The 27264-nt window shown below is 45.1% G+C and overlaps 1 protein-coding gene across 1 annotated transcript in view; it reads left to right on the forward strand.

Moving 5' to 3' along the window:
• Window positions 1–27264, forward strand: part of LOC144770345 (histo-blood group ABO system transferase 1-like) — a 530416-nt gene that overhangs the window by 408915 nt on the left and 94237 nt on the right. Inside the window, exon 5 of the mRNA XM_078654804.1 lies at window positions 19919–19975. Within this exon, the coding sequence (XP_078510930.1) occupies window positions 19919–19975 (57 nt within the window). The remainder of the gene's footprint in view (window positions 1–19918; window positions 19976–27264) is intronic.

The following is a 27264-nucleotide window of genomic DNA, read 5'->3' on the forward strand; positions in this document are numbered from 1 at the left end:
TAACTGTAACAATTGGAAATGTTATGAACTAATGAAATGCTTTTTTTATGGTCACATGGCAATTGCGCACTCAGTGCACAATGAGACGGCACCCAATGTGATTTTGAGAAAATATATTTACTATAATATAACTTCATTACAATTAAAAATATATAAATGTTTAAAATATTTTTAATTAATTATCGCTTTCTCTCATATACACTTTAAAGTTATTTAGATATAGTTTCGAGACAAAAAAAAATGAGGGAATGGCGTATGCGGCTTGACACCGTACGTCTATGACGTAACACAAGCGTGGCAGGGTGCATTTGTCACATTCAAAGCGCACAACTGGCATCACCCCCTACGTACATGATGTAACCCGCCGCTTGGTAGTGCATACCGGTCGCATTTCACAGTAGCAGCTGGCGCAAACTCATACGTATATGTTGTTATGCGGGATGCGGTGCCACAAACCGGTTGGAAACGAAATGCGCATCATTTAAATGTGGTGGATAGGATTCGCATGCTGATCGTGCTTGGTAGACTACCGGTACAGGACTGTAGTTTTCTCAATTAAAGGAAACAAAATTATATACATTTTTTGGGGGAAGATTACATAATTTCTAAACTTTAAAAAAAGGATAATAGAGTTGCAAAATATTAAAAAAGAATTAAAAAAATATAGGTTTTATAAACATTAAATATGAAATTAACATTTAAAAAACCTTTGAAATACACTGAACAAACCATAGGTTTTACAGACGTTATAGTTAGGAATTAGCAACCTTAGAAATTAACTGAAAAAACATAGGTTTAAGGGACATTATAGTTAGTTGGACATTTGACTCATATAAAACCAGAGAAATTCGCCAGTTATAGTTAGGTGAGCTAACTATAACTCGCGCTGCCGCAATGCACCGCTGAGGACGTCACATATTACATCACTCATGACATGGTCAGTAGCATCACTGATGACATCACTCAGGACATTTCAAATGACATCACTGATGACATCATCCACTTGATTATCTAAAGCACATACTGATGCTCTAATATAAACTTTGATACAGCCACTATAAAATACACACTAATAATTCTGAAACCATACAAACAACAATGCCAGATACTACAGACCACCGACTATTTCATAGCTCTATACACACATGATGTGTCTTATACATACAGTTACTCATCAATACAGTACTATAATATGTACTCATACACCTATACATACAGTCACAGTCTACCACTCATCCATAGAGTTACTCACACACCTAGTCTGTCATGCAAATAATGAATTACATACTCATTTACTCATGTATAGAGTTATATACACCAACTGAGTTATGTATACACACACCACATCACTTACTTAGTCAGATACTAACTTGCACTTAGTGTCTCATACAATCACTGATACAAGCAGATCGTCATTTATACACCCACTCTTCAAATAGCTTACTCTCATGTATACTTATTTATATATTCCAACAGTGCCATCTATAGTGCCTTAAAACATATGTAGTTGCTTACACATATTCCACTGAGACATTAATTCATTAACCAACACACCCATACACACACTAACTGATCTATACAGCCCTTTACAGATGCACTTTTGAATCCATACAACTAGTCAATCACCCACTCAGAGTCACACACACCCCCACCCACCCACGCAGACACTCAGGCACTCATACAGATACTCAGTCAACAAATCAATAACCTATATAGACACTCATGTAGCTACTCACCAACCCATGCAGCCACTTACAGACCAACTGAGAGACTAATACAGACTTTCACACAGTTTAGTCACTAGCCCATCAGTAAGATACGTTCAATCACTCACTTATACAGTCAGTCACGCACCTACTATATAATCCATTCAGGCACTTGTAAATCCACTCATTCTTCAATACACCTTGGCATGGATATATATGAAAAATATGTAAAGTTTACAGAAACACACATTCACTGGATGATGTCATCAGTGATGTCACTGACCATGTCATGAGTGATGTAATTTGTGACGTCATCAGCAGTGCATTGCAGGCGCGCAAGTTATAGTTAGCTCAACTAATTATAACTGGCAAATTTTTCTGGTTTTATATGAGTCAAATGTCCAACTAGCTATAACGTCCCTTAAACCTATGTTTTTTTCAGTGAATATCCATACTAATATTATAAAGAGAGAGCCCAAACCTTTGAGGCGGGTAATCTCAGTAATCACAGCACCAATCACAACACCCAATACAGTGTTGGAAAGGGAAGTTGCCGCTGAAGGACATAGGCTATGCAGACGGCCACCATATTTTATTTTTTGCAGAGTTTTATATAGCGCGAACTCGACCCAAACTGAATCAGGTATCAGAGTGCTTTACATAGCACCAGTTACGTTACATGAGGACACACATTCATTTTTGTTAGGCCTGGGGAGATTAAGTGATTTGCCCAGAATCACCGGATGTTTGACGTCGTTACCAAGACTCGAACCCAGAATTCCCAGGTCTGAGGTCGAGCACCTTAGCTGTTAGGCCAACTCCTCTATACATTTGAAAGGTAAAAGAACCGTGCCATCAAAGTAGTCCTTTGTGGGCGTGTCTGCTGTGGGCGTAGGCTGGGGGCGTGACTAATGCTGGGGGCGTGTGGTATGGCCATCACATTGTGGGCTGTGGGCGTGTGCTGGGGGCGTGACATATGCTGGGGGCGTGACACACGCTGGGGGCGTGTGTCCGCCCTTCATGCCATGTGAGTCGTACATACAAGCACCAATTACATTGATGCGCAGCATCAAGGGGCATGCTGGGGGCGTGACACACTGGGGGCGTGAGAAACGCTGGGGGCATGTGTCCGGCCTTCATGCCATGTGAACGCAATTGCGCCGTATCAAGGGGCATGCTGGGGGCGTGAGAAACGCTGGGGGCGTGTGCTACGTTCCGCCCTTCATGCCATGTGGGTCGTACATTAATCAGAAGATCGTCTGCTGTGGCCGTGTGCTGCGGGCCTGACAAACGCGTTCACCTGGAGGCCTGGTAAGTAACGTTACTGCAGCCTCTCCTGCGCGCTGTTACTGAACTTTCTCATTCAACAAAATTACACGCGCCTGCTACCATCAACCAGAGCTCTAGCCGGGCTCAGCCGGCGGATCAGTACACTAATTACACGCGCCTGATAACATCAACCAGGGCTGCAGCTGGGCCTCAAGCAGGGGAACACGCGCCTGCTAACATCAAACAGGCCTGCATCTGGGCCTCAAGCGGGGGAACACGCAAATGAGCTTGTCTGCGGGGACAATTACTGCAACCTCTCCTACTCGCTGTCACTCAACTCTCTCAAAAAATGGATTTACTGATAACTCTCTCATTAAACGACATTTCACGCGTCTGCTAACATCAACCAGGGCTGTAGCCGGGCTCAGGCGGCGGATCACTACACCAATTACACGTGCCTGCTAAGATCAACCAGGGCTGCAGCTGAGCCTTCTCCGTCCCTATTCTAATGAAACAAAAAATGTTGTCTACCGCGAGATTTTACAATAAATTGCCCTTGCCAAATACACACATTACACACATTCTATTTCATACCCGGACAACGTTGGGACAGGCTGCTAGTATATATATATATAAATGTTACTGAGAAGAAATAACGGTGTCTGACAGCTGAGTCTCGTATGATGGCTTCTTTTATTCACATGAGGAATTCACTTTCCAGCAGCCATATATATGTACGCATTCTATATTTGACTGCATATCCTTTTAAACTCCATTTCTAAAACTATTACATTTATTTATTGCTTGGCTGAGGCATTGTTCACATGAAAGTTACTGTGATGTACACACGTTTTTCTTCTATGGAACTGTAACGCGGTGCCTCCCACGATCGGCAGTCTAGCCCCAAAACACACTGGAGTGCCGGCTCAGGAAGAGGAGGGGCGAGAGGGGGAAGAAGAGGACGCCGCGGAGACGATCGCTCACACACACCGGTTGGAGAAGGAGAAAACCGAAGGATTGGAGCTGCGGAGAGAAGGAGTCCAGGAAGAGGAGAAACCCGAGGAGCTGGAGCTGCGGAGGAAGAGAGAAACACTGGGAGAAGGGGTCCAGGAGGAGGAGGACAAGCCGACCGAAGAACCGCCTAAAGGCAAGGTCCCAGAGTCAAGCCGGTCTGAGGAGGAGGACGGCGAGGCTCCCCCTGCCACGGCCCTGGAGGGTCGTGGCCAAAGGCAAGCACCTTTCTTTTCCTATTTTTCCACGGGCTGGTTGAGGTTGGGGCGGTGAAGGACACCTATAGGTGCATGTATACGTGCATTTGCATTTCAAATGTTCGATCCTGCAGCAGCACGCTTCCAAAGCCCATACATGCCAGTAACCCGATCCAAGGCCCCATTCTCCCGATTTTTTTTTTCATTCTCCCACTTTGCTCTTCTGAAATGTTGGCATGTATGAGTAGGGGGGCTTACTTTGACTCAGGCCCAGGGCGCCTCGAGGACATCTGAAGAGCGTCCAAGGCAGCACCTGAGTAAACCACTCTTCCCCGTGCCTGGAAGGTGTCTGGTTCTCTTGCAAAGCGCTGAAGTGCCCTCGAGCCAAAGTCACGCTATATTAAACTGCATAGAAATCTGCAAAGATATAGGAAAGCAATCTTTCGAATTTAAAGGGCCATTACTCACTGTGGATCATAAAATAGCGCCACCTACAGACATTTTTGAGAAAGGTGCTCCAAAATGGCGCCACCCGAGCCCGAGCACAGCACTGCTGAAACTGCCTGAAACTGCCTGTTTCAGCTCAATGCTACTGACACAGCCTTAAACGGTCCCCATTTTGGCTCAGTACTACTGTTTCACGACCAGCACATGCCACCTGACCTGAAATTGGCGTAATTTGAGACCTCGACGCCGCGCACGGAGGTGAGCCCATGAAACTTTTACTCAGCGCGATTTCAATGCGCGTCCGGTGCCACTTGCCCTTATGTTACACCGACACACCTACAGGCCCGCCTTTTGGCACCTTAAATTGCGGAAGTGTGAGCGGAGAGCCCCTGCGGACTACCGGATAAGCCCTACAAGTTTGGCACCACTTGCACATGTGCTCCAAAATGGCGCCGCCCGACTCCGAGCACTGCACTGCTGTAACGGCCTGAAACTGCCTGCTATAGCTCAATCTTACTGACCCAGCCTCAAACGGTCCCCATATTTGATCTGTATGGCTGTTTCACGACCAGCTCATGCCGCCCGACCTGAGAATGGTGGAACTGGAGACCTCGACGCCGCGCGCAGCGCGCACCTGCACGCCTAATAACCGAGCTGTATTTAGTGTGTCCACAGCCTGTCTTCCAGATGTTTCATCTTCACGGCTAGTGCTTCCTGCAGCAATCGGACATTGTCTGCGAGTAATGCATTCCTCCATCAAAATAGCCATCCGCTTAACTCTTTAATTGTGTGGTATTTATTTCTACACTTTTACAGCTGCGCAGCAAATAGTGCCAGCTGCACCGTTTAGGCCTTTTACAGCTGCGCAGCAAGTAGTGCCAGCTGCACCGTTTAGGCCTTTTACAGCTGCGTAGCAAGTAGTGCCAGCTGCATCGTTTAGGCCTTTCTACAGCCTGACGGCACATTAACCCGGAGTATGCGCCCCCTTTTTGCCCTCTTATTTCTCCTCACTACCGCTCTCCCAGTATCACCCCTCTCATCTTTCTCCCACCCTCCTTCGCCTCATCTTTCTCAACATGGCCACCTCTCGAGTTAAGTCTGGAGCCAATTGCTACAAAATCAATTATCCTCCCGACCAGTCTAAAGCTACAATAAAACGACTGAAGCATAACATTATTGAACGTTTCCCAGACTCCCTTTTTGTGGATCAATTTTACAATGGTCGTCTTGGGAGGCTCAAAAACGACTTAATCTTCTTCACTCGCGACACCCCTCTTGGTCCAACAGTTTTTACAATTCCCTTAATGTCACCTCCTCCTCCTCTATCCCATATGGGAAACAACTAAAAATTTCCCCCTCAGGGTGCTTCAATGGCTACCTCACTATCTCACTCTATAACAACGGTACTGTCATGATCCAAGGCAAAGACTCCTGTCTCTCACTCTTTGACCACCTCTTCCCCTCCTTACTCCCCCTCCCTGCAACCGGGCTTCCCTCTGACTCTCCTTCCAACACCACCCATTACTCCCTTTCTCCTCCGCCGACCCCACCTCACTCCAGTTGGCTGCACTCTCGAGAAGCGCAGGTCGGCCCTCTTCCCTCCCCCCCCCTAATTACCTCATCTCCTATTCCTCCCCCCACACTGTATGTACCCTCCCACATTACTTCAGCCTTACCACTAGCTAACACGCTCCTCGTCCCATCTGCACTATCACGGTTCTCCAATCTCTTCTCCTCCCCCATACTTCTTCCCATCACCCCCTTCTTCTCCTCCCCCATACTTCTTCCCATCACCCCCCTCTTTAGTCCACCTCTCCTCCAACACTCTCCCCCAATTAACTTTCCCTATGCTCCCCTTAGCCCTCCTTCCATCCCTCCTCTCCAACCCATCATCCCCTCGTCACTCACCCCGTTTGTGCCACATTCCCACTGCATCTCTCTCCTCCCTCCTACTCCTCCAGTTCTGCCGCACTACCCCCTTTCCCCTCCTAGTAACCCCTTCCATCTCCCTCCCTCGGGCCCAGCAGAACCACTTCCCCTCCTCAATTTCCCTCTCTCTCAACCCCCCTCACTCTGCCAGATGACAGTTCCCTCATTGCTACCTCTCCTAACGGACAGAACCTCCGCAACCGCTGCTCCTCTTTTCCTCCCAAACGTCCTACATTCCCATGACGCCACACAGGCCTCCCCCCTCCTTCTTCCCTACCGACGTGTCTCGCACCTTTCTCCCTCTAAATTTATCCTTAATTCCTCTCCCTCTGGCAACACCAACAATGACAACTCTCCCTTAACCCCCAATTCACCTACTCCCGCTCCCAACCTCCACCTTTCCCCACCTGTGAACCCCACCCCCCGACTCACCTCCTGTCCCCCCACCTCTCCTTGCCTTCCACCACCAATTCCACCCCCCCTTATTTCAATGGAGCCACCCAACCTTCCATGTTCTACCTCTTTCTCACTGGAAAATACGCTAGGCTCCCTGATCACCTCCATCTCCCAGCTTACAGTTGCCATTTCACTTCTATGCTCTAAGATCTCCACCCCTTCATGCACCTCTACTCCCTCCCAACTTCCCCGGAGTTGCACCTCGCCCCCACACCCCAACACAGCCAAGCTCAACCTTTCATCTGCAAACGTCGTTAACTCGCACAAGCCCTTGAATGCCACCCCTCTTCAACAGGCATACCCTAGCAACCCCACTGTCTATACTATTCCGACCATCACCTCTGTCAGAACAAAGCGTCCACCTAAACCCTCCCGAGCACCCCCGCACATGTACAATATCCCGATCACTCTTCAGAGCCCAAGTGCCCCCGTCACCAAAACAGTCTTGACAAAGCTGCACTGTATGCTTCACAACTGCAGATCTGCAGTAAAACACAAACTTGAAATCTCCGACACCATCACCCTTCACAATCTTGACATGCTCTTCCTGACAGAGACCTGGTTCAAAGATACCTCTCACGCTATTTTTGATCTCCTAATACCCACAGGTTACTCCATATTTAGGAATGACAGAACTGAAAACACGGGGGGAGGTGTTGCAGTCATCTTCAGAAACGCCCTCCAACTTAAGGCGTCTCCTATCAGCTCCCCCCACACCTTTGAATGCCTTTCTCTTGAACTTCAATTGCAACACCGTTCACCGCTCAGATTCCATATCATTTACCACCCGCCTCGTAGTGGCTCTTCATTTATAGAAGATCTCAAAGACTTCATCAGCGACCAATACTCTCAAAGTGACAATCAGACCATCGTGGGTGACTTCAATCTCCACTGGGGCGCACCGCATGACTCCTCTGCGAACTCACTGGCCACCTTCCTCTCTGCAAATGATCTTATCCAACACTGCACTGAGTCAACCCACTCCAAAGGCGCAATCCTGGACCTTGTTATTTCTAAAGCAGGCATGCTTTCTACTACTACCCCAATTCATGTAGACTGGTCTGACCACCACCTCATCCCATTCTCCCTTCAACTTTCACACTCTATAACTCTTGGCCAACCCAAGAGGGCCATCTCCTGGTTCCGTGATGCCAAAAACATTGATATCGGTCCCCTCTGTGAATCAGCCTTGCTATCTCTTCCAAGACTAGACCCGAACATAGCTGTTGACGATCTCACCTCCCAATGCCTCACAGTTCTTGCAGCTGAAATTAATAACGTCGCTCCACTCAAAAGCAAAAGGATAAGGCCCACTCCCTCAGCACCTTGGTTCAACAAATCCCTTTATGATGAAAGGAAGCAGCTAAGATTCCTGGAGAAGCAATGGAGACAATTGCCCTCTAATGACAATTTAGCCATGCTTCGCACAGCAAGATGCAAGTACCACAAACACATCTTCCTTGAGAAAGCGACGCACTTCAAAACCCTCCTTGACTCCGCCAAAAATAAACCCAAAAAACTATTCGATCTCATCAAGGCTCCGAGCTGCTCTCCCCCAACCTCCAAGGTGGAGGATTCTTCAAAGAGAGCAGCGGATTTCGCTGTTTTCTTCGATGAAAAAGTGAAAGCACTTGTGGATCAGGTGGATCATCCTACACCTCCAGAGGAGCGCAAATACTTAGCCATCTGGCAGAGCTTTGACCCCATATCTGAAGATGCCCTTCTCAAGTGCATACGGGAAACAAAGCCCTCCAACCATTCTCTTGACCCTATCCCCAGTGCCATTGCCTTTGACTTCTATACCCATTCCCTTTCCTATTGGACTACCCTGATCAACCTCTCCCTCTGGCAAGGCTCCCTTCCTGTCTCCTTCAAAACTGGGCAGGTCACCCCTCTGCTTAAAAAGCCCACTGCTGATGCGAATGACCTCAACAACTTCCGCCCCATCACTAACCTTCCCTTTCTTGCGAAGATCACAGAAAGATGTGTAGCAAAACAACTCTCTCGTCATATCAAGGACAATGATCTTCTTGACAATTGTCAGTCCGGCTTCATCCAAAACTGCAGCACTGAAACAGCCCTTCTGCAAGTGGTTGATGATGCGCTGAGTATACTCGACTCAGGGGGGTCCTGTCTGCTAATTCTCCTTGACCTTTCCGCAGCCTTCGACACTGTTAATCACAACACCCTCCTCAATATTCTTCAACAGAGAATGGGCATGGAGGGCACTGTGCTTAAGTGGTTTGCATCCTTCCTCTCTGACAGATCTCAAATGATCAAAATAGCGAACAATCTCTCTTCTCCTGTGGCGGTGGGTCAAGGTGTTCCCCAAGGCTCGATACTAGCACCAACATTATTCAATCTCTACTTAGAACCACTGGGAAACCTCCTAAGCAAATCTGGGATTCACTATCATCTCTATGCAGACGACACTCAACTCTACCTCAAGGTTGCCTCCACTCATGATCTCTCCATCCTAAGATCTACTCTTGACTCCATTCAAAACTGGATGTCAACTCATCAATTGATTCTGAATCCCTCCAAAACTGAATTCCTCCTCTTCTCCTCCTCACTCTCTCCTCCCCCGGTTCAATCATGGATGGATCAGATGAATCTACTAAACAATAAACCCATCATTGTCGACAGTGCAAAATCCCTTGGTGTCATTCTAGACAAAAAACTCAATCTAACTCCCCACATCAATTCTATTGCAAAATCTGCTCGCTACCAACTGCGCCTTCTTTGGGGAATCCGTCGCTTCTTCCCGGAGCAGGACCTTATAATCCTGGTGCAATCGCTGGTCCTCTCTAGACTAGACTACTGCAATTCTCTACTTACTGGCCTCCCCAAATCTCACCTGTCCCCACTTAAGTCTGTCTTCCACTCAGCAGCTCGTTTTATTTATGGGGCCAAAAGAAGCGATCACATCACACCGATGTTATCCACCTTCCGCTGGCTTCCCTTCGAGGCTAGAGCTATCTATAAGACTGCCTGTATCACCCACAAAGCCTTGCACTCCTCATCTCCCAGCTACCTGGTGAATAAACTGAAACTCTCTGGTGGCTCTAGACTTTCACGCAATGCGGAGAATCTACTGCTTGAACCTCCCACTTTCAAGAAGGAAAGAACAATGGCCCAATCCTTTTCAGGCAACGCAGTGAGAATCTGGTACTCCTTTCCACCTCAGCTCCGGACCACCGCCTCCTCCCAGGCCTTCAAAAGGGACCTCAAAGTTCTCCTCCTCCAGAGACACCTCCAAAAGTAATTCACGTCCTCTTGCTATTTGTGAGGAAGACTTCCCACTACTGATAATTTCTACTTTCCATGACCATGGATGTGCCTTCCCAGTGTATGCCTGTGATTGGAGGGTCTGCCTTTTTGCAGTATTTTACATGTACTGGTGTTCGGTGCCCTTTTGTAACATGCACACACCACTCTGCCCTTGCAACACACGGCGGCTACCTCTCACATGTCTTTACCTTTGATACTTGCACAAGTGCCACCCTGCCCACGCAACGCTTGTTCCTGAGCCTGAGTGTCTAGCACTTATTGCAGGACTATACCTCAAATTATACTCTGTTTTCTCTTATAATCTTCACACTTGTCACTTTCATTTCCTCTTGTGCACTTTTGACTACCTCATGTATTTTGGTTGCTTACAATTTTTACTCAAGTATTTTGTTTGCTCACGATTGTCACTATTACCTTTACTACCTCATGTATTTTGGTTGCTCACAATTTTTACTCAAGTATTTTGTTTGCTCACGATTGTCACTATTACCTTTACTACCTCATGTAATTTTGGTTGCTCACAGTTTTTACTACCTCATGTATTTTGGTTGCTCACAATTGTCACTATTACCTTATGTAAGTAACGTATGTTTTTGCAATCTGTTCTTTTGTAATGTTTCTCATTATGTTTCATTCCTGTTCCTAATGTGAAGCGCTCTGACGCCTTCGGGTAAAGTCCGCGCTATATAAAAATGCATAAATAAATAAATAAATAAATAAATAAATGTACACCTAGCCACATATCCCCTTCACGTGTTTTCCCTGACAACACAGCCCCTTAATCACTACCAACCCCACCCCCGGTGACGGCACTCTGACTACCTATACCCTTGCATATTTAAACAGCGTCTGTCTTTTCCTCCGAGGGCCCGGCCAATCGACCCCCCCTCCCCTACATTCAGTGGGAAAGCAAGAAGAGAACACAAGGACGTCTCCTAGCAAGACAGAGGGAGTGAGAGACTGACTGAGAGAGACTAAGGACAAGGAGTCCTCCGATTTATTTGATTTATTGACTTTCATGAACTATTTGTTTCACTTCTATATATGTCTTCCTTTTGTTTTATATAATTAAAAACCCCTATCTAACTATCCCTGACTCGCTTCTATATGACCAGGCGACCACAGGAACATTGCTGTTCAAACATTCATGGCTTTCCAAATGGACAATGTGTACCTTAAAATCGGAACACAACAAAGGTGCTAGCCTGGACAAAATGATAGCAGAACCAGACATTTTCAGTGTAGATGCTTTTTGCCCCATTGATTAGTTTGACCACCTCCAAAGTCCCTTTTATATTGACATTTCCTAAAGCAAAATAAAAACCAACCTATGTCCCTCAAAACCTGGATGGACTATATATGTCTTTATGTACTATAAAGAATCCTATTATTCGAGATCTCTGGCCTTCTACATCTTTCTCCTGTCTTCGACAATTACAAATCTTCCACATCTTATATAATTATTGAGCAGGCACCCTGTCCATTAATTCAAGCAAAAATCTAGCAGTTTTCACTAAGGGCTTTTTTTTTTTGAAAAACAAAAAAGCTTGGTGCTTCGCTGCCTGAAAGATTGCAGCTGTGCACTAAATTTACAGCGCCTTCCAGTGCTTAATTTTTCTTTAAATTAAGTGCCCGGGCCCTCATCAAGAGGCCACTGCAGCCTGCACCACTCATTGCCCCTGTTAGCGCTGCCATTGGCATTACCAAACCAACTACTAACCATCACACTACTACAAGTCTGACAATTCAGACTATTCCAGGCCCCCAAAGCTATAAAATTAGCAAAGATGGCAGGTATGTCATTTTTAATGTAAATTGAATTAGCAAACAACTGTTGCTGTTCTCACTCTATATAAGGCAAGCAGCCCACCATGTGCGAGACTGTCATAAGTGCATACGGTGCTGCCAATAATGTATGAGTGCTGAGCACCAGAAACCACCGCCTCAAATTAAGCACTTGTGCCTTAAGAGGACTCACCATAATGGTTGCTCCTCTGAAGGTCGGGGAGAACCACTGGGCGGGCAGTGATCTTTTTGATTTCAAGAAGATTTTATTAAGAGAAATAGTGATTCAAATAATAGCAAACAAAATACAAAGAGGCGATACATTCCAATATGAGAGGAACGCGAAACCATGGGCATCATTTGATCAATAACTAAGCTCAATGTAAGTAAAAGTGGAAAACAAGCAAACAATATGAAGGTAATGAAATGAGCCAATAAGGGAGTACATTGTTCAGAACTTAGAACGTATCAATCCCTAATATGGGGATAGGGGGAGGGGAAGAAAAAAAAAAGAACCATAGGAAGAAGGAAGGAGAGAAAGGAAAAAAGCAACAGAAAGAAAGAACGGGATGAGAGGACAGGAAAGAGGAAGAAAGAAAGAAAGAAGGAAGGAATCCCACAGGAAGAACCCAGTACCGCAACTACCAGACAAAAATTAGGTAGACATAACAACAGGAAATTGAGGGACTACACCTTTCGCAGAGAGTTCCATATATTCATCCAGAGTTGCCCAAACCCCCTTAGAGATGGAAGGCGACAGGTGTGCTAGATCTACTGAGGTGTGAGCACTGCGTAAAAAGGAAACCCATGCCCACCAAGTATGATATGAGACAGACGAGAAAGATTTCCATTCCATAAGGATAACTTTGACCGCTACAGATAGAAGAAGGTCTAAGAGTTGTAATTGTAATGGATCAAGGGGAAGAGGCGTAGGAGCCGCCCAGGGGCCTAATAGAACTAAAGGAAAAGAGAGCTGGAGCTCAATGTCAAAGATAAGAGACAAATGTTGCTGAATAAGGACCCAGAAAGGTTTAAGTAAGGAACAGTTAAAGAACATATGTGGAAAATCACCCGCCTCAACGCCACAACTCCAACAGAGGTCATCCTCTTTAAGGTTGAGGGAATGAAGACGTACCGGAGTCCAGTGGAGTAGATTGATCGAGAAAAACTTGGACTGTATTAAGGAGGGAGCTATTTTATTACGTAACGCTAATTTGCCAATGGATTGCCAAGCTTCGGTGGAAATATGATCCGTAATATTATGATCAAAATGACGCAACCATTTTTGTTGTGCAACCGTCTGATCAGGAAGCAAAGTAGAGGATAGAAACCTATATATGTGGGAAGCAACATGACCCGCTTTGAGCCAAACAGAGAACAGCGAAACGGTGGAAGAGGAGGGGTGAAGACGAGTTTTCGAGATCGCAACCTTGATTTTAAGAAAAGTGTAAAAGTCTAGATTTGTTAGAGAATGTTTGAGCGCTAAAGTAGAGAAAGGTAAGGGCTCACCAGAATCATCATACAGATGTTGTACAAGAGAGATACCTTTCGTCGCCCAGTACGACATAAGTGTGGGAGTGATATTGAGTTTAATTTTGGAGTTGCGCCAAATGGAAGACCATCTAGTTTTGTGCAGAGGAAATGCCATCTTTCTATCCACTTTCTTAAGTGCGACAATTGTATCAATAATGATAGATCGGGAGAACAGAATATGTAAAGTGGAAGTAGTACAAAAAGAGGCAAGTGGTAGAGGAGCAGCTAAATCCTGTTCTATGAGTAGCCATAGAGGAATATGACGGGTTGGTGGAGAAAACCATAGGGCACCTTGGGAGGCCAAAAAAGCAGTCTGGTATTTTTCCCAGTCCGGGAAATTACAACCCCCCATATCACAAGGCCTACGTAAATATTTATATGCTAACCGAGCACGTTTGCCGCTCCATAAAAATTTGGAGGTGATACCATCAATTTCCCGAAAAAAAGAGTCAGATAATTTAATCGGAATCATGAAAGAGACAAAATTGATAATCGGAGTTATCATCATTTTAAGGGTTTGTAGGCGACCCCACCAAGAAATATGTTTTGGAGACCATGTGTCCAGAAGACGACGAACTTTAGCAAGAGTTTGAGATTCATTATAAGTAACCGTGGTATGGAGCGTAGAACAAAAATAAATGCCTAGATATTTGAGATGGGTAGCTTGCCATTTAAAGCCAGCCGAACCCATATGAGCAGGAAAGCAGTAGGCATTTAAGGGGAACAGTTCTGTCTTATCTTTATTTAGGGTATATCCCGAGACCTTAGAAAACAAAGAAATGGTGTCAGAGATAGCAGGAATGGCTAACGCGATGTCATCCGAGAAAATGAGAACATCGTCAGCGTAGGCTGCAGTTTTAAGACAATGAGGGCCAAAAGAAAACCCTTTGATATCAGGATGTAAATCAATCAACCGAAGGAGAGGATCAATAGATAACAAAAACAAAAGAGGGGATAAGGGACATCCCTGTCTCGTGCCCTGGCAAAGATTAAAAAAAGAGGATGTAGAACCATTAACTCGAATATTAGCTTTAGGTTGGGAGTATAAAGACATTACCATGTTAATAAAAGAGTCCCCAAGGTTATGTGCATGTAAGACAGCTCGAAGAAAAGGCCAAGAGACCTTATCGAAGGCCTTCTCCGCATCGAGGGCCAAGGCCGTGGCAGGTAGTTGGGATCGCTTAGCCGCCCCAATAATATGGCAAAAAGTGCGAATATTGTCTCTTGCCAGCCTACCTTTAACAAAACCAGTTTGGGAGGGATGGACTAGGTTGGGAATGAAAGATTCTAGACGTTTAGCCAGAATTTTAGCAAAGATCTTCGCTTCCATATTGAGAAGCGAAATAGGGCGGAAATTCTTAGGGTCCGAATGATCCTTCCCCTCCTTTGGAAGCACTACTATGGTGGCTTCAGCAGCCGTACCCGAAACAGAACCATTACGAACAAACGCGTCAAAGACAGCCTGCAACTTAGGCACAAGCAACGGGAGAAAGGTTTTATAAAATAATATCGGGTAACCATCTGGGCCAGGTGCTTTCCCCGATCGGGTGGCCTTGATAGCAGAAACTATTTCCTCAGGTGAGATAGGTTCATTCAGAGTGGAGCGATCTTCTTCTGATACTGATTGAATCGGAATCGATTTTAGAAAATCAAAGTTGTCAAAAGAAGCTTGGTCAGAGGGGGTATACAATTTATTATAGAAATCACGAAAAACTTCAAGAATGTCCTCAGTTTGAAATTTTTTAGAGCCAGTATGATCTGTAATAGAAGAGATCTGAGAGGATTTATAGGAGGAATCTTGGAATTTTAATGTAGCAGCCAAAAGTTTACCAGCCCGATTCTTTAAGAGTAATTTTTTGGACTTTTGTGCTTGGAAACCAATATGAGCTCTTTTAGTGACAATTGTATTATATTTGTATTTTAGAAGCTTAATTTGTTGCAGGATAGTCGGGTCTTTAGTATGTCTAAAGGAAGCCTCCAGAGTTTTAATCTCAGACGATAAATCAGTAAGTTCTTTTTTAATCGCTAAATTGCGTTTGGACATGCATGCAATAACTTGGCCCCGGAAAGTACATTTAAAAGAGTCCCATAAAACTATCGGAGAAGATACAGAATCCTCATTCTCACGGAAAAAATTGTTTATATCCGTTGAAAAATCTTCCACTTGGGCAGAGTCATGTAACACTTCCGTATTAAGTCTCCAAGAACGACCGCGTGGTTTCGGAGCAAAGGACGAAAGCGTAAAAGTGACCGCAGCATGGTCCGAGATAACAATGGGATGTATGAGTGGGGAAGAAGAAGCTGAGACAAGAGAAGAGTGAACTAGGAGATAATCAATACGAGAGAATGAGGAATGAGGGGAGGAAAAGAAAGAAAAGTCACTAGCAGTGGGATTATGGAGACGCCAAATATCATGCAATTGAGCAATGGAACACATGTTAAGCATCTGTTTGTGTGCTTTAGGTGGACGAAACTGAAATGCAGAATTCCTGTCCAATAAAGGATCCATAGGTAAGTTAAAATCACCACCAACAATAAGATTTCCAGCATGTGGGGTGTCATGCAATTTTTTAGAGATGGATTTCCAAAAAGCAGGGTTATCAACATTCGGAGCATAGATATTCATAACAAACAAATCATGTTGTCCATCCGATAATTTAGATAAGAGCCAGCGACCCTCAGAATCATGCTCAGAGGAGAGAATCGATAAACCTGAATTCCTCGAAACTAATGTAACCACACCATTGCGTTTACCAAGAGCATCCGAACAAGACACATCCGACACCCACTCTTTCTTTAAAAATAACGCTTCTCTACTAGCGATCTTAGATTCCTGAAATAGAACCAAGTCCGCCGAGAGAGATTTACAATAATCTAAGATTTTAGATCGTTTCACCGGGTGATTCAAACCCTTAACATTAAGGGATAATACATTTAAACCTGGCATATAACGGAAGGGGATACAAACGAAGACAACATTGATAACAAAGAAGGGGCGGAGCTCAAAAATATAGAAGACCAACCCCTAAGCAAAATAGACGGTACGGGAGCATCCATGTGGGAGAACCAGGAAAAAAGAAAAGCTAGAAGAGGAGAAGAAAGACTAGAAAAGAGAAAGAAACGAGGCAGAGGGGGAGGTCTAAAAGAGACCCATATCATGCAAGGGGGAACGTGGAAAAGGCGAGTAGGGGACCCGTACTAGGAGCAAAAGTTGGTAAAGACGAATAGCCCAGTATTAAAAGACAACTGTCAGTGAGCTAAAAAGCAATAGAAAAACCATACTCATATAAATACATTTGATAACGAAGTACTAAATTGCTATTAGAAGACTAAAACCACTCAAAGTAGATTAACAATACCACAACGAGAGCAAGTTCGTGAAGTAAATAACAATAATATAAAATGTAAGCAAAGCGTAATTATGTACGAAACATTTTGAAAAAACATATATCATTTTGTGAATACAAGAACAGACATGTATTGAATCCGCATATGAATAATACAAAAACACCTAATTGTAACTATACTATATAGTGGAATGACATAAGAAAGAGAAAAAGGTGCATGAAAGCAGTATATAGAAATGAGGAAGAGACAGAGAGGGAAGATGCAGAAGAGCAGAAAGAAGAAGGAGAAATCTAAACAACCATACTACAATGAACCATAGAATAATGCAAATGCAATACAAAAAGCTAGTGAAAGAAGCAACAATACTTAATTGATAGACAATAAATCTGCCACCAATATCTATAAAAATGCAGGTAGTCTGTAAATGGTAACAGCAACAATATAAGTGAGACACACCGTAAGAAAAATAGATAGGAGCAATAAAAAGGGAACAGAAAAAGAGGTACAAAAACTAACGAGAGCAGAGAAGACGGGTAAAAGAAAAAGAAAAAAAAAAAAAAAATTTAAAGGATCTAAAAAAAGTTTTTTCGAAAGAAAAAGAAGAGAAAAAGAAAAAGACGGAAAGGCAGGATACGAGAAAGAGGGAGCACTTACAGAATAGTATGGAAAGGAGAAAAGAAATAGGACGAACAATAGCAGAGGATTAGATTAACATGGAAACATGGCTGGAGAAAAAAGAGGAGGTAACCATCCAGAAAAAAAGATACAACCAGAAGTAGAGAAAACAACAAATCAGGTCCCTGAGGCACCATGAGCCTGTGAAGTTGATCTTTGAATTTCCATCTCTATTTCCTCCTGGTTATCCAAGAACGTTGCCAAGTCCGCCGGTTCGTCGAAGATTCTGGAACGCCCTTTATATGTAATGCGAAACTTGGATGGACCAGAAAAGGAAAAAGGGATACCCAAGTCAGTGAGACGTTTTCGAAGATTCAAGAAACCTTTCCGTCGTATGACCGTGTCTCTAGCAAAGTCTTGGGAAATAGATATGCGATGGCCCTCCCAAATGAGTTGCTTAATCTTGCGCATATGAGACAAAATCAGCTCAGTGTGTTGATGCCGTAAAGGCTTAAAAATAATTGCTCTTGGCTGGGTAGCTGCTTTAGAAGGGAACGTTGGAACACGGTGTGCTCTTTCAATCTCAAAATCTCTGAGGAAAGATAATTGAAGCGTATCCGGAATCCACTTAGATAAGAACTCAATCATGGAGGAGGATGTTTTCTCTGAGTCCTCCGGCATACCAAAAATACGCAGATTAGATCTCCTGTTACGGTCCTCCTGCTCCGTGAGGTCTCTGTGCAGCGCCGCCATAGAGCGCTCCATTTGAGAGAGGGACCTAGATTGCTTGTGGATACCATCCTCTGCAGAGCTGATCCGTGTTTCAGCCGTTGATACACGTAGAGAAAGGGCTTTAAACTCATTCCTGATAGCAGACACTTCCACTTGAAGTAAGTCAGTGTTAGTTTTAGTGGACTGCGCAATATCGTGAACCTCATTGAGGCGCGCCAAAATGGTGTCCAATGTGGAAGAATTGTCCGCCTGTGGAGATTCAGGAGACGGAGAGACTGACTTAAGTCTTTTCAAAGATGCGCCCTGGTCCTTAGAGTCTTTGGTGTTCATGGATCGATTCATATTGACAGAGTGGTAGCAGAAGGCTATCAAAAGACCCCTGGAGTAGAGAATAGCACCAAAGACACTCAAAATATTCAGGTACAGTGGAGAAAAAAACAAAAAAAGAGGCAGTTCGCGCTCAAAACACGCTATGCAAATCTAGCGGATCAGGTATGAGCAGAGATAGGCGTGAGACCCCTTCAAGGAAGCAATAGAAACTTCTCACTGAGCCAATGAAGAAAAAAAAAAATAATAATAAAAAAAAAACTGTGAGCAGCTTCAAACCCAGCCAAGCAGCAATAGAGTAACATTAGAAAAAAGAAAAAGCCTAAATGTTACCATAATAGACAGCGTGTGAAGAAACCCTCATTCAGACACTGAAGACTGCTAACTTGTATCCGCGGCGGCGCCTCAGAAGCCAGCTGACCAGAACATCAGACGCCCGGAACATCAGACGCGGTAAAATGGCGGCCGCTCCTCAGGAATGCGGGCGCCTGTGAGGAATGAAGCCAAAGTCATAGTTCCGAGATTACAAACCGCGGAAAAACAGCGTCATGGAGGTCCGCACACGTTCCGCTTTTGTTGTGTGGTTTTCCCGGTCAGGAGGGCAAGAAGAGACGGAGATAAGCGCTCGACGGGACCAACTCTCCCCGGAGCTCAAGCGCGACCCGCCATATCACAGCGGCGCGCAAGCCACGCCCCACCTCTTGTCCGGCGGGCAGTGATCTTTGAATATGGTGGGCAGTACCACTTGTTCCCTAACTTCCAGACTTTTGATTCCCTTGCAAATTAAACGTGTTACTTTTGACCTTTTTATTAGATGCTGTGCAGGCTGTGGTTGGCGAATGTAATGGCTTTCTTCACTTTTGGGAGATTCGCTGAAATTAGTATCATCAGTTGTATAGTTAAGAAAGCTCAAACAAATAAATGTGGGCATGCCTGTGGTATGTCTCTTGCTCTGCTGCCCCAGGATTTCTCATTTTAGCTCTGTGGTTTGTTCCATCCGTGCTGCTTTTCATTTTGGTATCATACAAGGTAGAGTGTGCATATAGTCGTGTTTGCCAATTGGTGGGTCTTCACTTTTTGTTGTTCTATTTGGGGGTATGTTATCATGGAGGTGCAGCAGGCTGTTTCTCACAGCCACTTCAGAAGTTACTGCTTGTTTCAGCAGCTCCTGCTGTTTGAACCCTCAGGAATGGGTGTGCTTGTGGACTGGAGATATGCTTAACCAGATCGTTTTTATGGTATTCATTGTGCTGTCTTTTTTGCAATTCCTAGGACTTCCTTGAAATTTGAAAGACAGAGCGGGACTGGAAACATCTCAACTACATGCCGGTAACAAATGATGTTTAAAATATTCAACAATTGAAATAACCATAGATCATCATAATTCACATTATCATATTTCTTAGCCTTGGGAAAAACCCTGGCTGCAGTTCATCAAGATATGGGTCAAGATATGGGTCACTTTCAACTGAAATACTGAGCTCCTAAAGGGGAGGAGCGAGATGGGTCAGTAGTTCTTGAGGTCTGTGGGATCTGCTCTGGGCTTCTTAAGCAGGGGTTTTCCAGTTGTCGGTAAAGATGCTGGTCTTGAAGCTAGCTTCTCCAAACTAGTGCCAGAGGGTCAGGATGTCCCTACCCTGCTCCCTTATATGTTTTTTTACAACTGGAAGACACTGGTACAGAGTCCCCAAGTCCTGTAATGTCCACCACAACATTTTTCTCTGAGATCCGGCCAGTCGCAACATGAGTTTTCTGAACAAATCAGCCTCCATTAGAAATAAAGAATGTATGCATACCTTACCATGCATCCTCCTTTACTATCATGATTTTGCTGTCTGTGTGTGAAAATCTTTCTTTCTTGAAAAATGTAACCTCACCATGCATTCTCTGTAACTGTCTTTCCAGTGTGTTTACTATGTCTGTGTGAGTCTGTAATCGGTCTTTCTTGCTATTCAGTGCAATTTCAGCCATTTATGAAGTCCATCAGTTACCATACTGAGTGCTGTTAAAACATCAAAGTATTGATATAAAAAGCAAGAAAAAAAGAAAACCTTAAATACTTTCAAATATGTACCTTGGCATATAAATTTACCTTAAAAAAGTTACAGCCAGGGAAACCTTTGTGATACCACTATACCCAATCATCAGTACCTCAAAAGCTTCCAAATAGAAATGCAATCTACAGATTACTGTATGACAAACTGGGAACAGTGAGGGTGGAGCGTGGGCATTTTGAGCCTGTAATGGTACTATTAAAATCAGGATCATTCTAAACTGACAAGTATCATTAGCAAGGAGCTGGCTGGTCTCCACCATTGTAAAATAACCTGGACATCTAATCCAAAGAGCATTCACTAGGGCCACAGTTATCTGAGACTACTATTGACGAGAGAGATCGGATTACAATATAAATTCCTCTCCAGGTAGGTGCATGGATGTTTAGGCATCAAGGGAAAGAATATGTTGAGGCTGGGGAGTTCCTCATCCACTAAGAAAACAACATGATTTCAGCTTTTACTTGTAATTTGGAGTTAATCAGTTGATGCCATAATGCAGCAACCTTGCTAAACCACTGGAAGCACCAGACCTGAACCTGGCATCATAAACCAACTGCAATTATTATACTATTCTGTTGCATTACTTAGAGTGTCCACCTAGCAGCTAACCTTTAAGGTACTACATTCTGCTTTTTATACTGATAATCAAGATGCATCCACATTTATGTGGAGTTAAATTATGTAACAAATAATTATATGATGTTGGAACACTCAAAATGCTGTAACTTACTTAAGAGGTAGTCAATATATGAAGTTGTGTTTCCTTTATTTTCACCACTTTAACTCTTGCCAATAATCCTGACAAACACATCTGGTGGCCAACACATGTTTAGTCTATCTTTCCGATTTCTTCAAGGAGCTATCTATTTCCAAATGTTCAGGATAAAAGTGGCAGTCTTCCGGGAGTAAACACTTTAGGGCCCGATGTAGGTAATCTCATTTTACTGATTCCTAAATACTGAATTTTACCGATTCGGTATTTAAGAATCGGTAAATATGATGTAGGTAAAAAACCAGTAAAATTTACCGATTCGGTAATATTCCTTATTACCGATTCAGTAATACCGATTCGGTAATAAGGAATATCTTCCCATTCATTCCTATGGGCCTCCAGCCATTCCCATTCATGAAACGACTCTGGAGGACTAGTGGGAACACACATGATAGGGAAATCCATAAAACCCTTCTGATGGAATATAGAGTTGAGGTCATAAGAGCTAAGCAGGAATACTTCTCAAACCTCACTAGGGCTCTTACCTCGCCGAAAGAGCTTTTTAACATTGTGGATTCATTGACCACCTTGAAGACCCCTGATCCCGTTACCTGCTCGCAACAGCTGTGCGACAATATCGCCAAATATTTTCATGTTAAAATTGCTGATATTGTCTCGGCCCTTGAGCTTCAAAGGGCTCCAACATCTTTTCCCACTTCTCAGATCCCTCCCCTCCCAGGGTTTGTTAGACCTGCTAATTCGACCTTGCTGTCTAGCTTTCCCCCTCTTTCCTTACAGGAATTGGATGTCCTTTTGGCTAAGACCAGGTCTGGCTCACCTCTCGACCCCTGTCCTCTCTATCTCCTTAAACAATGTAAGGACATTCTCCTGCCCCCTCTACTTCAGATCATGAACAGGGCTATGAGGGATGGCATTTTTCCTTCCCAATGGAAGAAAGCGGTGGTGAAGCCGCTCTTGAAGAAGCCGTCCCTGGACCCGGAGGTGCTTAAAAACGTTCGCCCCATTTCGTTGCTTCCAGCCCCAGCAGATTCTGGAAATCCATCTTCACCAGCATCTTTCATCCTTTCTGGAAACCTCTGGTCTTTTGGATCATTCGCAGCATGGATTTCGAAAGGGTCACAGCACGGAATCTGCCCTGACTGTGGTGCTCGATAACATCCGCACCACAGTCGATAAAGGTGGGAGTACTTTGCTGATCCTGTTAGATCTCACAGCTGCGTTTGACACCCTGTCTCCCCTCGTCTTAACATCTCGACTGAGGGAGATAGGGGTGGAGGGGCCCGCTCTTAGCTTGTTGGCCTCCTTCTTGGACCAGAGGGAACAGAGAGTGAAGCTGGGGGAGTTCCTATCTCCATCCCTGCCGGTGAAGTGGGGGGTCCCACAGGGGTCGGCGTTAAGTCCGACCCTGTTCAACATCTATGTGACCCCCCTGGCCAGGCTTATTAGATCTTTTGGGATGGAGGTAGTTTCCTACGCCGACGACACTCAGATCTTGCTGTCCCTCGCCCAGCCTGTCAGCTCTTCTGCCTCCAAGTTTAGACACTGTATGGAGGCAGTTGCGCAATGGATGATTGACAATTAATTGAGGCTAAACGGCGAAAAGACGGAGATCCTTGTGTTCGGTGAGATGGAAGACATCTGGTCGGCGGAATGGTGGCCTTTATCTCTGGGGACTTGTCCGGCTCCAACCCTCATAGCACGAAATCTGGGGGTCATGATCGACCCGGCCCTTGACATGGGTCTCCAAGTAAAGAGGACCATCTCCACTTGTTGGGGCATTATTGCAATCCTGCGGAAAATTAAGCATTGCCTGTCTGTGCAAGCCCGGAAAAAACTGTGGTAGCACTGATAGCATCTCGGCTTGATTGTTGTAATGCCCTATACGCGGAAGTTAATAAAGGTCTGTTGCAAAGACTTCAATCGGTGCAAAATGCAGCGGCGAAGTTCGTACTTGACCTACCTAAGAGGTCGTCAGCTACCCTCGCCAGGAAATCCTTGCATTGGCTTCCAATTAATGCCAGGATTTCCTTCAATGTGCTTTGTTTGATATTCGGAGCCCTGAACAGAAAAGAGACTGGAGGAGTAAAAGACCTTTTGATTCCCTATGTCCCCGCCAGGAACCTTCGCTCCTCAATGAAGGTTCTCCTTACAGCTCCCCGAGTGCGAAGAGCCAAGTGGGGAGGCAGAGCATTTTCCAATCTTGCTCCTAGATGGTGGAATACTGTTCCCCTAGAAATCAGGATGCTACCTTCAATACAATCTTTTAGAAGGGCCCTGAAGACATGGCTCTTTGTCAAAGCTTACCCCTAGCTCTTTGGTTCTGCCTTTTTTGTTTTTGTTTTGTAGGCGCCTTGACGCCTCCAGGCAAAGTCGCGCGTTATAAGTTTTATTTCATTCATTCACTATTACCGATTCGGTATTTACCGAATTGGTAATAGCGGGAGCATATTCAAGGGTGGCAGGGTGGCACATTGACACCCTGTTGCACCCCTGAATCGTGCATGTGTGCACATGTGGCGCACATACATGCCCTTAGGGCATGTATGTCTGCCACATGGCACCTTGAAAAAAGCAAATTATTGCTTTTTTAAAGGTATTCGGTATTTACCACCAACTTGTAGTTGGTGGTAAATAACGAATCTTTAAAGCAAAAATGCACATACTTAAGTGCTACCTACATAGGTTTTAAGGAATCGGTAATTTACCGATTCCTTAAAATAAGGAATCGGTATTTTACAGATTCCTTAAAATAAGGAATCTGTAAATTACCGATTCCTTATTTGAATTGAATTTAAAAAGCTTGTATAGCGCAACATACACCATAAAGGTTTCTTGGCGCTTTTGGAGGCACGAAAAGCAAAAGAGAAAGGAGCCGTTAGTGTGGGAAGGCCTGAGCAAACAAGAAGGTTTTCAGGCCCTTGCGAAAGAGGGAGTATTGTTTTATGGCTCGTAGATGGTCAGGAAGGGAGTTCCAAAATACGGGGGCCAAAACTGAGAAATTGGAACCTCCCCATTTTTTTCTAGTATAGCGGGGAACCTGTAAAAGGGACTGAGAGGAAGATCGAAGTGGTCTAATGGGGACATAATCTGTTAAGAGGGAAGAAATAAAGGCCGGGGCAGTTCCCTGCCGTGCCTGGAAAACCATGCACCCAGTCTTGAAGAGAGACCGTTGCAGAACAGGCAACCAGTGCAGCGCCTTCAGCAGTGGTGTAGAGTGGTGGAAACGGGGGAGGCCATACACCAGCCGGGCTGCTTGGTTCTGCACAAGCTGGAGTTTACGTAGGCTGTATGCCGGGATGCCGTTGTACAGGGCATTGGCATAGTCTAGCCGGGAGATCACCAAGGCAGACATGATAAGTTTAAGTGCCAGAGGGGAGAAAAACCGGGAGACAGTGCGGATAGTGCAGAGCATCAGAAAGCAAGAAGAGACGACAGAACTGATTTGTGAGTGAAGGGTAAGCTGGTTGTTAATTTTTATGCCAAGAGTCTTGACCGTGGAAGAGGGAACGGGAGGGGAACCAAGGGTGGAGGGCCAGAAAGAAGAGTTCCAGGGACTGGAGGAGCCACCAGTGAGCACCAGCTCGGTTTTATCTGGGTTCAGCTTCAGATGGTTGTGGCTCATCCAGTCCCTGATGAAAATCATAATAGTTTGAAAATTAGAAATAGCGTGAGGGGAAGAAGAAAGGTTGAAGACAAGCTGGAGGTCATCCGCATAGTTATATACAGTGACCTCCAGCTGCTGAAGTGCAAAGATAAGAGGATAGATATAGAGATTGAACAGTAGGGGGGACAGAGAGGAACCCTGGGGGACACCACAAGTGATCTTGAGAGGGGCTGTCGTGAACTCTCCCAGCCGGACCGCCTGTGTGCGATCCCGCAGGAAGGACGAGAGCCAGACTAGTGCTGAGCCCCCGATTCCCGCCGCTCTGATACGTGAAAGCAAGATGGAATGATCCACCGTATCAAAAGCGGCGGAGAGATCGAGGAGCACCAGGGCTTGATGTTTGTTTTGGTCCAGGCCCTCCCTGAGGTTGTTCAGGACCGACACCACAACGGACTCAGTGGAGTGCTTGGGGCGGAAACCCGCTTGGCAGGGCGCCAAGCCTCCCGTAGCCTCTACATGGGCACTGAGCACAGAGGCGACATAGCGCTCGAGCACCTTGCCCAGGTATGGCAACAAAGAGATAGGCCGATAGTTGGTTAGGATAGCTGGATCGGCACCTGGTTTCTTCAAAATGGGCACAATGGTGGCCGCTTTAAGAGCCGGGGTCACAATCCCTTGTGAGAGGGAGCTGTTAAGAAAGGTGATCGGGGGTTGTATGCAGACTGAGTAGATTTGTTGTAGGATGCGTGCCGGACAAATATCAGCAGGGGAACCTGACTTGACTTTAAGAAGTATTTCCCGGAACACTACTTCCGTGATGGGGGGAATTGAGATTAAACAAGGCGGCAGAGTTGGCGGACGGGGGTCAACATAAGAAGCAGAAGGAGGGGGAATGTTGTTCTTGATATTAGAAATTTTATCAAGAAAATAAGAATTCAAAGAATCACAGAGGGATTGAGTGGGAGGGGGTTTGGACATGCTCCTTTCTGAAAAAGCTAACTCGTGAACAATAGAAAAAAATTCTCGCGGTTGATTTTCTGCTGTTAAAATTTTGGCTGAGAAATAGGTGGTTTTAGTTTCTTCAATAGCTTTTTTGTACTCCTGCCGTAATGTTAAATAACAGGTTTTGAAAAGGGGGCAATATTCCCTTCTCCATAGTCTTTCAGCGCGCCGGAGAGACAATTTCTTTTCCTTTAAGTCTTTGTCAAACCATCGATTCGCCTCCTTATCTCTTTTGATTGAAATCCGGCGTAGGGGGGCTGATAAATTACAGCCTCCCGCAAGCCAGGTGTCAATCCCAGTGGCTTGTGATGACGATGGTAAGCCAGCTAAGTCGGGTGTAGAGGCTAGGAGGGAGGATGACAGTGAGGTCAGATCGACATGGTTCCAGTTCCGAGCCCAGATGTTTTTTTCCCGCGAGGTCTTAACTGATAGACTAGGGTGAAGAGCGAAAAAAATAAAAGCATGGTCAGACCATGAACAAGGGGACACTGATATGGAGGAGATAGAGTAGTTAAGGGACCAAACTTGGTCTAACACATGTCCACCAGTATGTGTGGGGACATGAATACGGGAAATAAAATTTAACGAGTGGAGCGAATCGGTAAATTGCTTTGAAGCCGAGCATTCTGACGGATCGTTGGGCCAGTAATTGAAATCCCCCAATATAAGAATAGAGGCATAATTGACCGCCAACGTGGCCACTAGGTCCTGAAATGCTGATGTGAAGTGGGGAGTATTCTGGGGTGGTCGATAAGTAAGTAGACAGATAAGTGGGGGGGAAAAAGTGACAGAGCGAGCCACAAGGTACTCAACAGAGTCAATAGGAACGGAAGGGAGAAGTTGAAAGTTGTACTCTGATCTGGCGATGAGTGCCACGCCGCCTCCTTTTTTCCCTGCAGGGCGATCGACCCGAAGGGCCGCGTAGGCAGGGGGAAGAGCCGCTAAGAGAGAGGGCAAAGACGAGTCGCAGAACCACGTCTCCGTTAGACACAATATATCTGGTTTCTGGGAGTCAAGCAAAATGAACAGATCCTGGTGGTGTTTCACAGCTGATCTAGTGTTCAATAAAATGAAGGACAGGGAGGAAGGGGGAGAAGGAAGGGAAGGGCAAGACACCGAGGTAGGAGGGCTGAGGCCGAGGGCAGAGATGTTACTGCTGATGTCGAGTGGAAGCGGCCAATTACCTTGTAGATGTTTCAAACTCTCCGAGGAGTAGGTGGTA

The sequence above is a fragment of the Lissotriton helveticus genome, chromosome 7 (assembly GCF_964261635.1).
Source record: "Lissotriton helveticus chromosome 7, aLisHel1.1, whole genome shotgun sequence".
Taxonomy (NCBI): domain Eukaryota; kingdom Metazoa; phylum Chordata; class Amphibia; order Caudata; family Salamandridae; genus Lissotriton; species Lissotriton helveticus.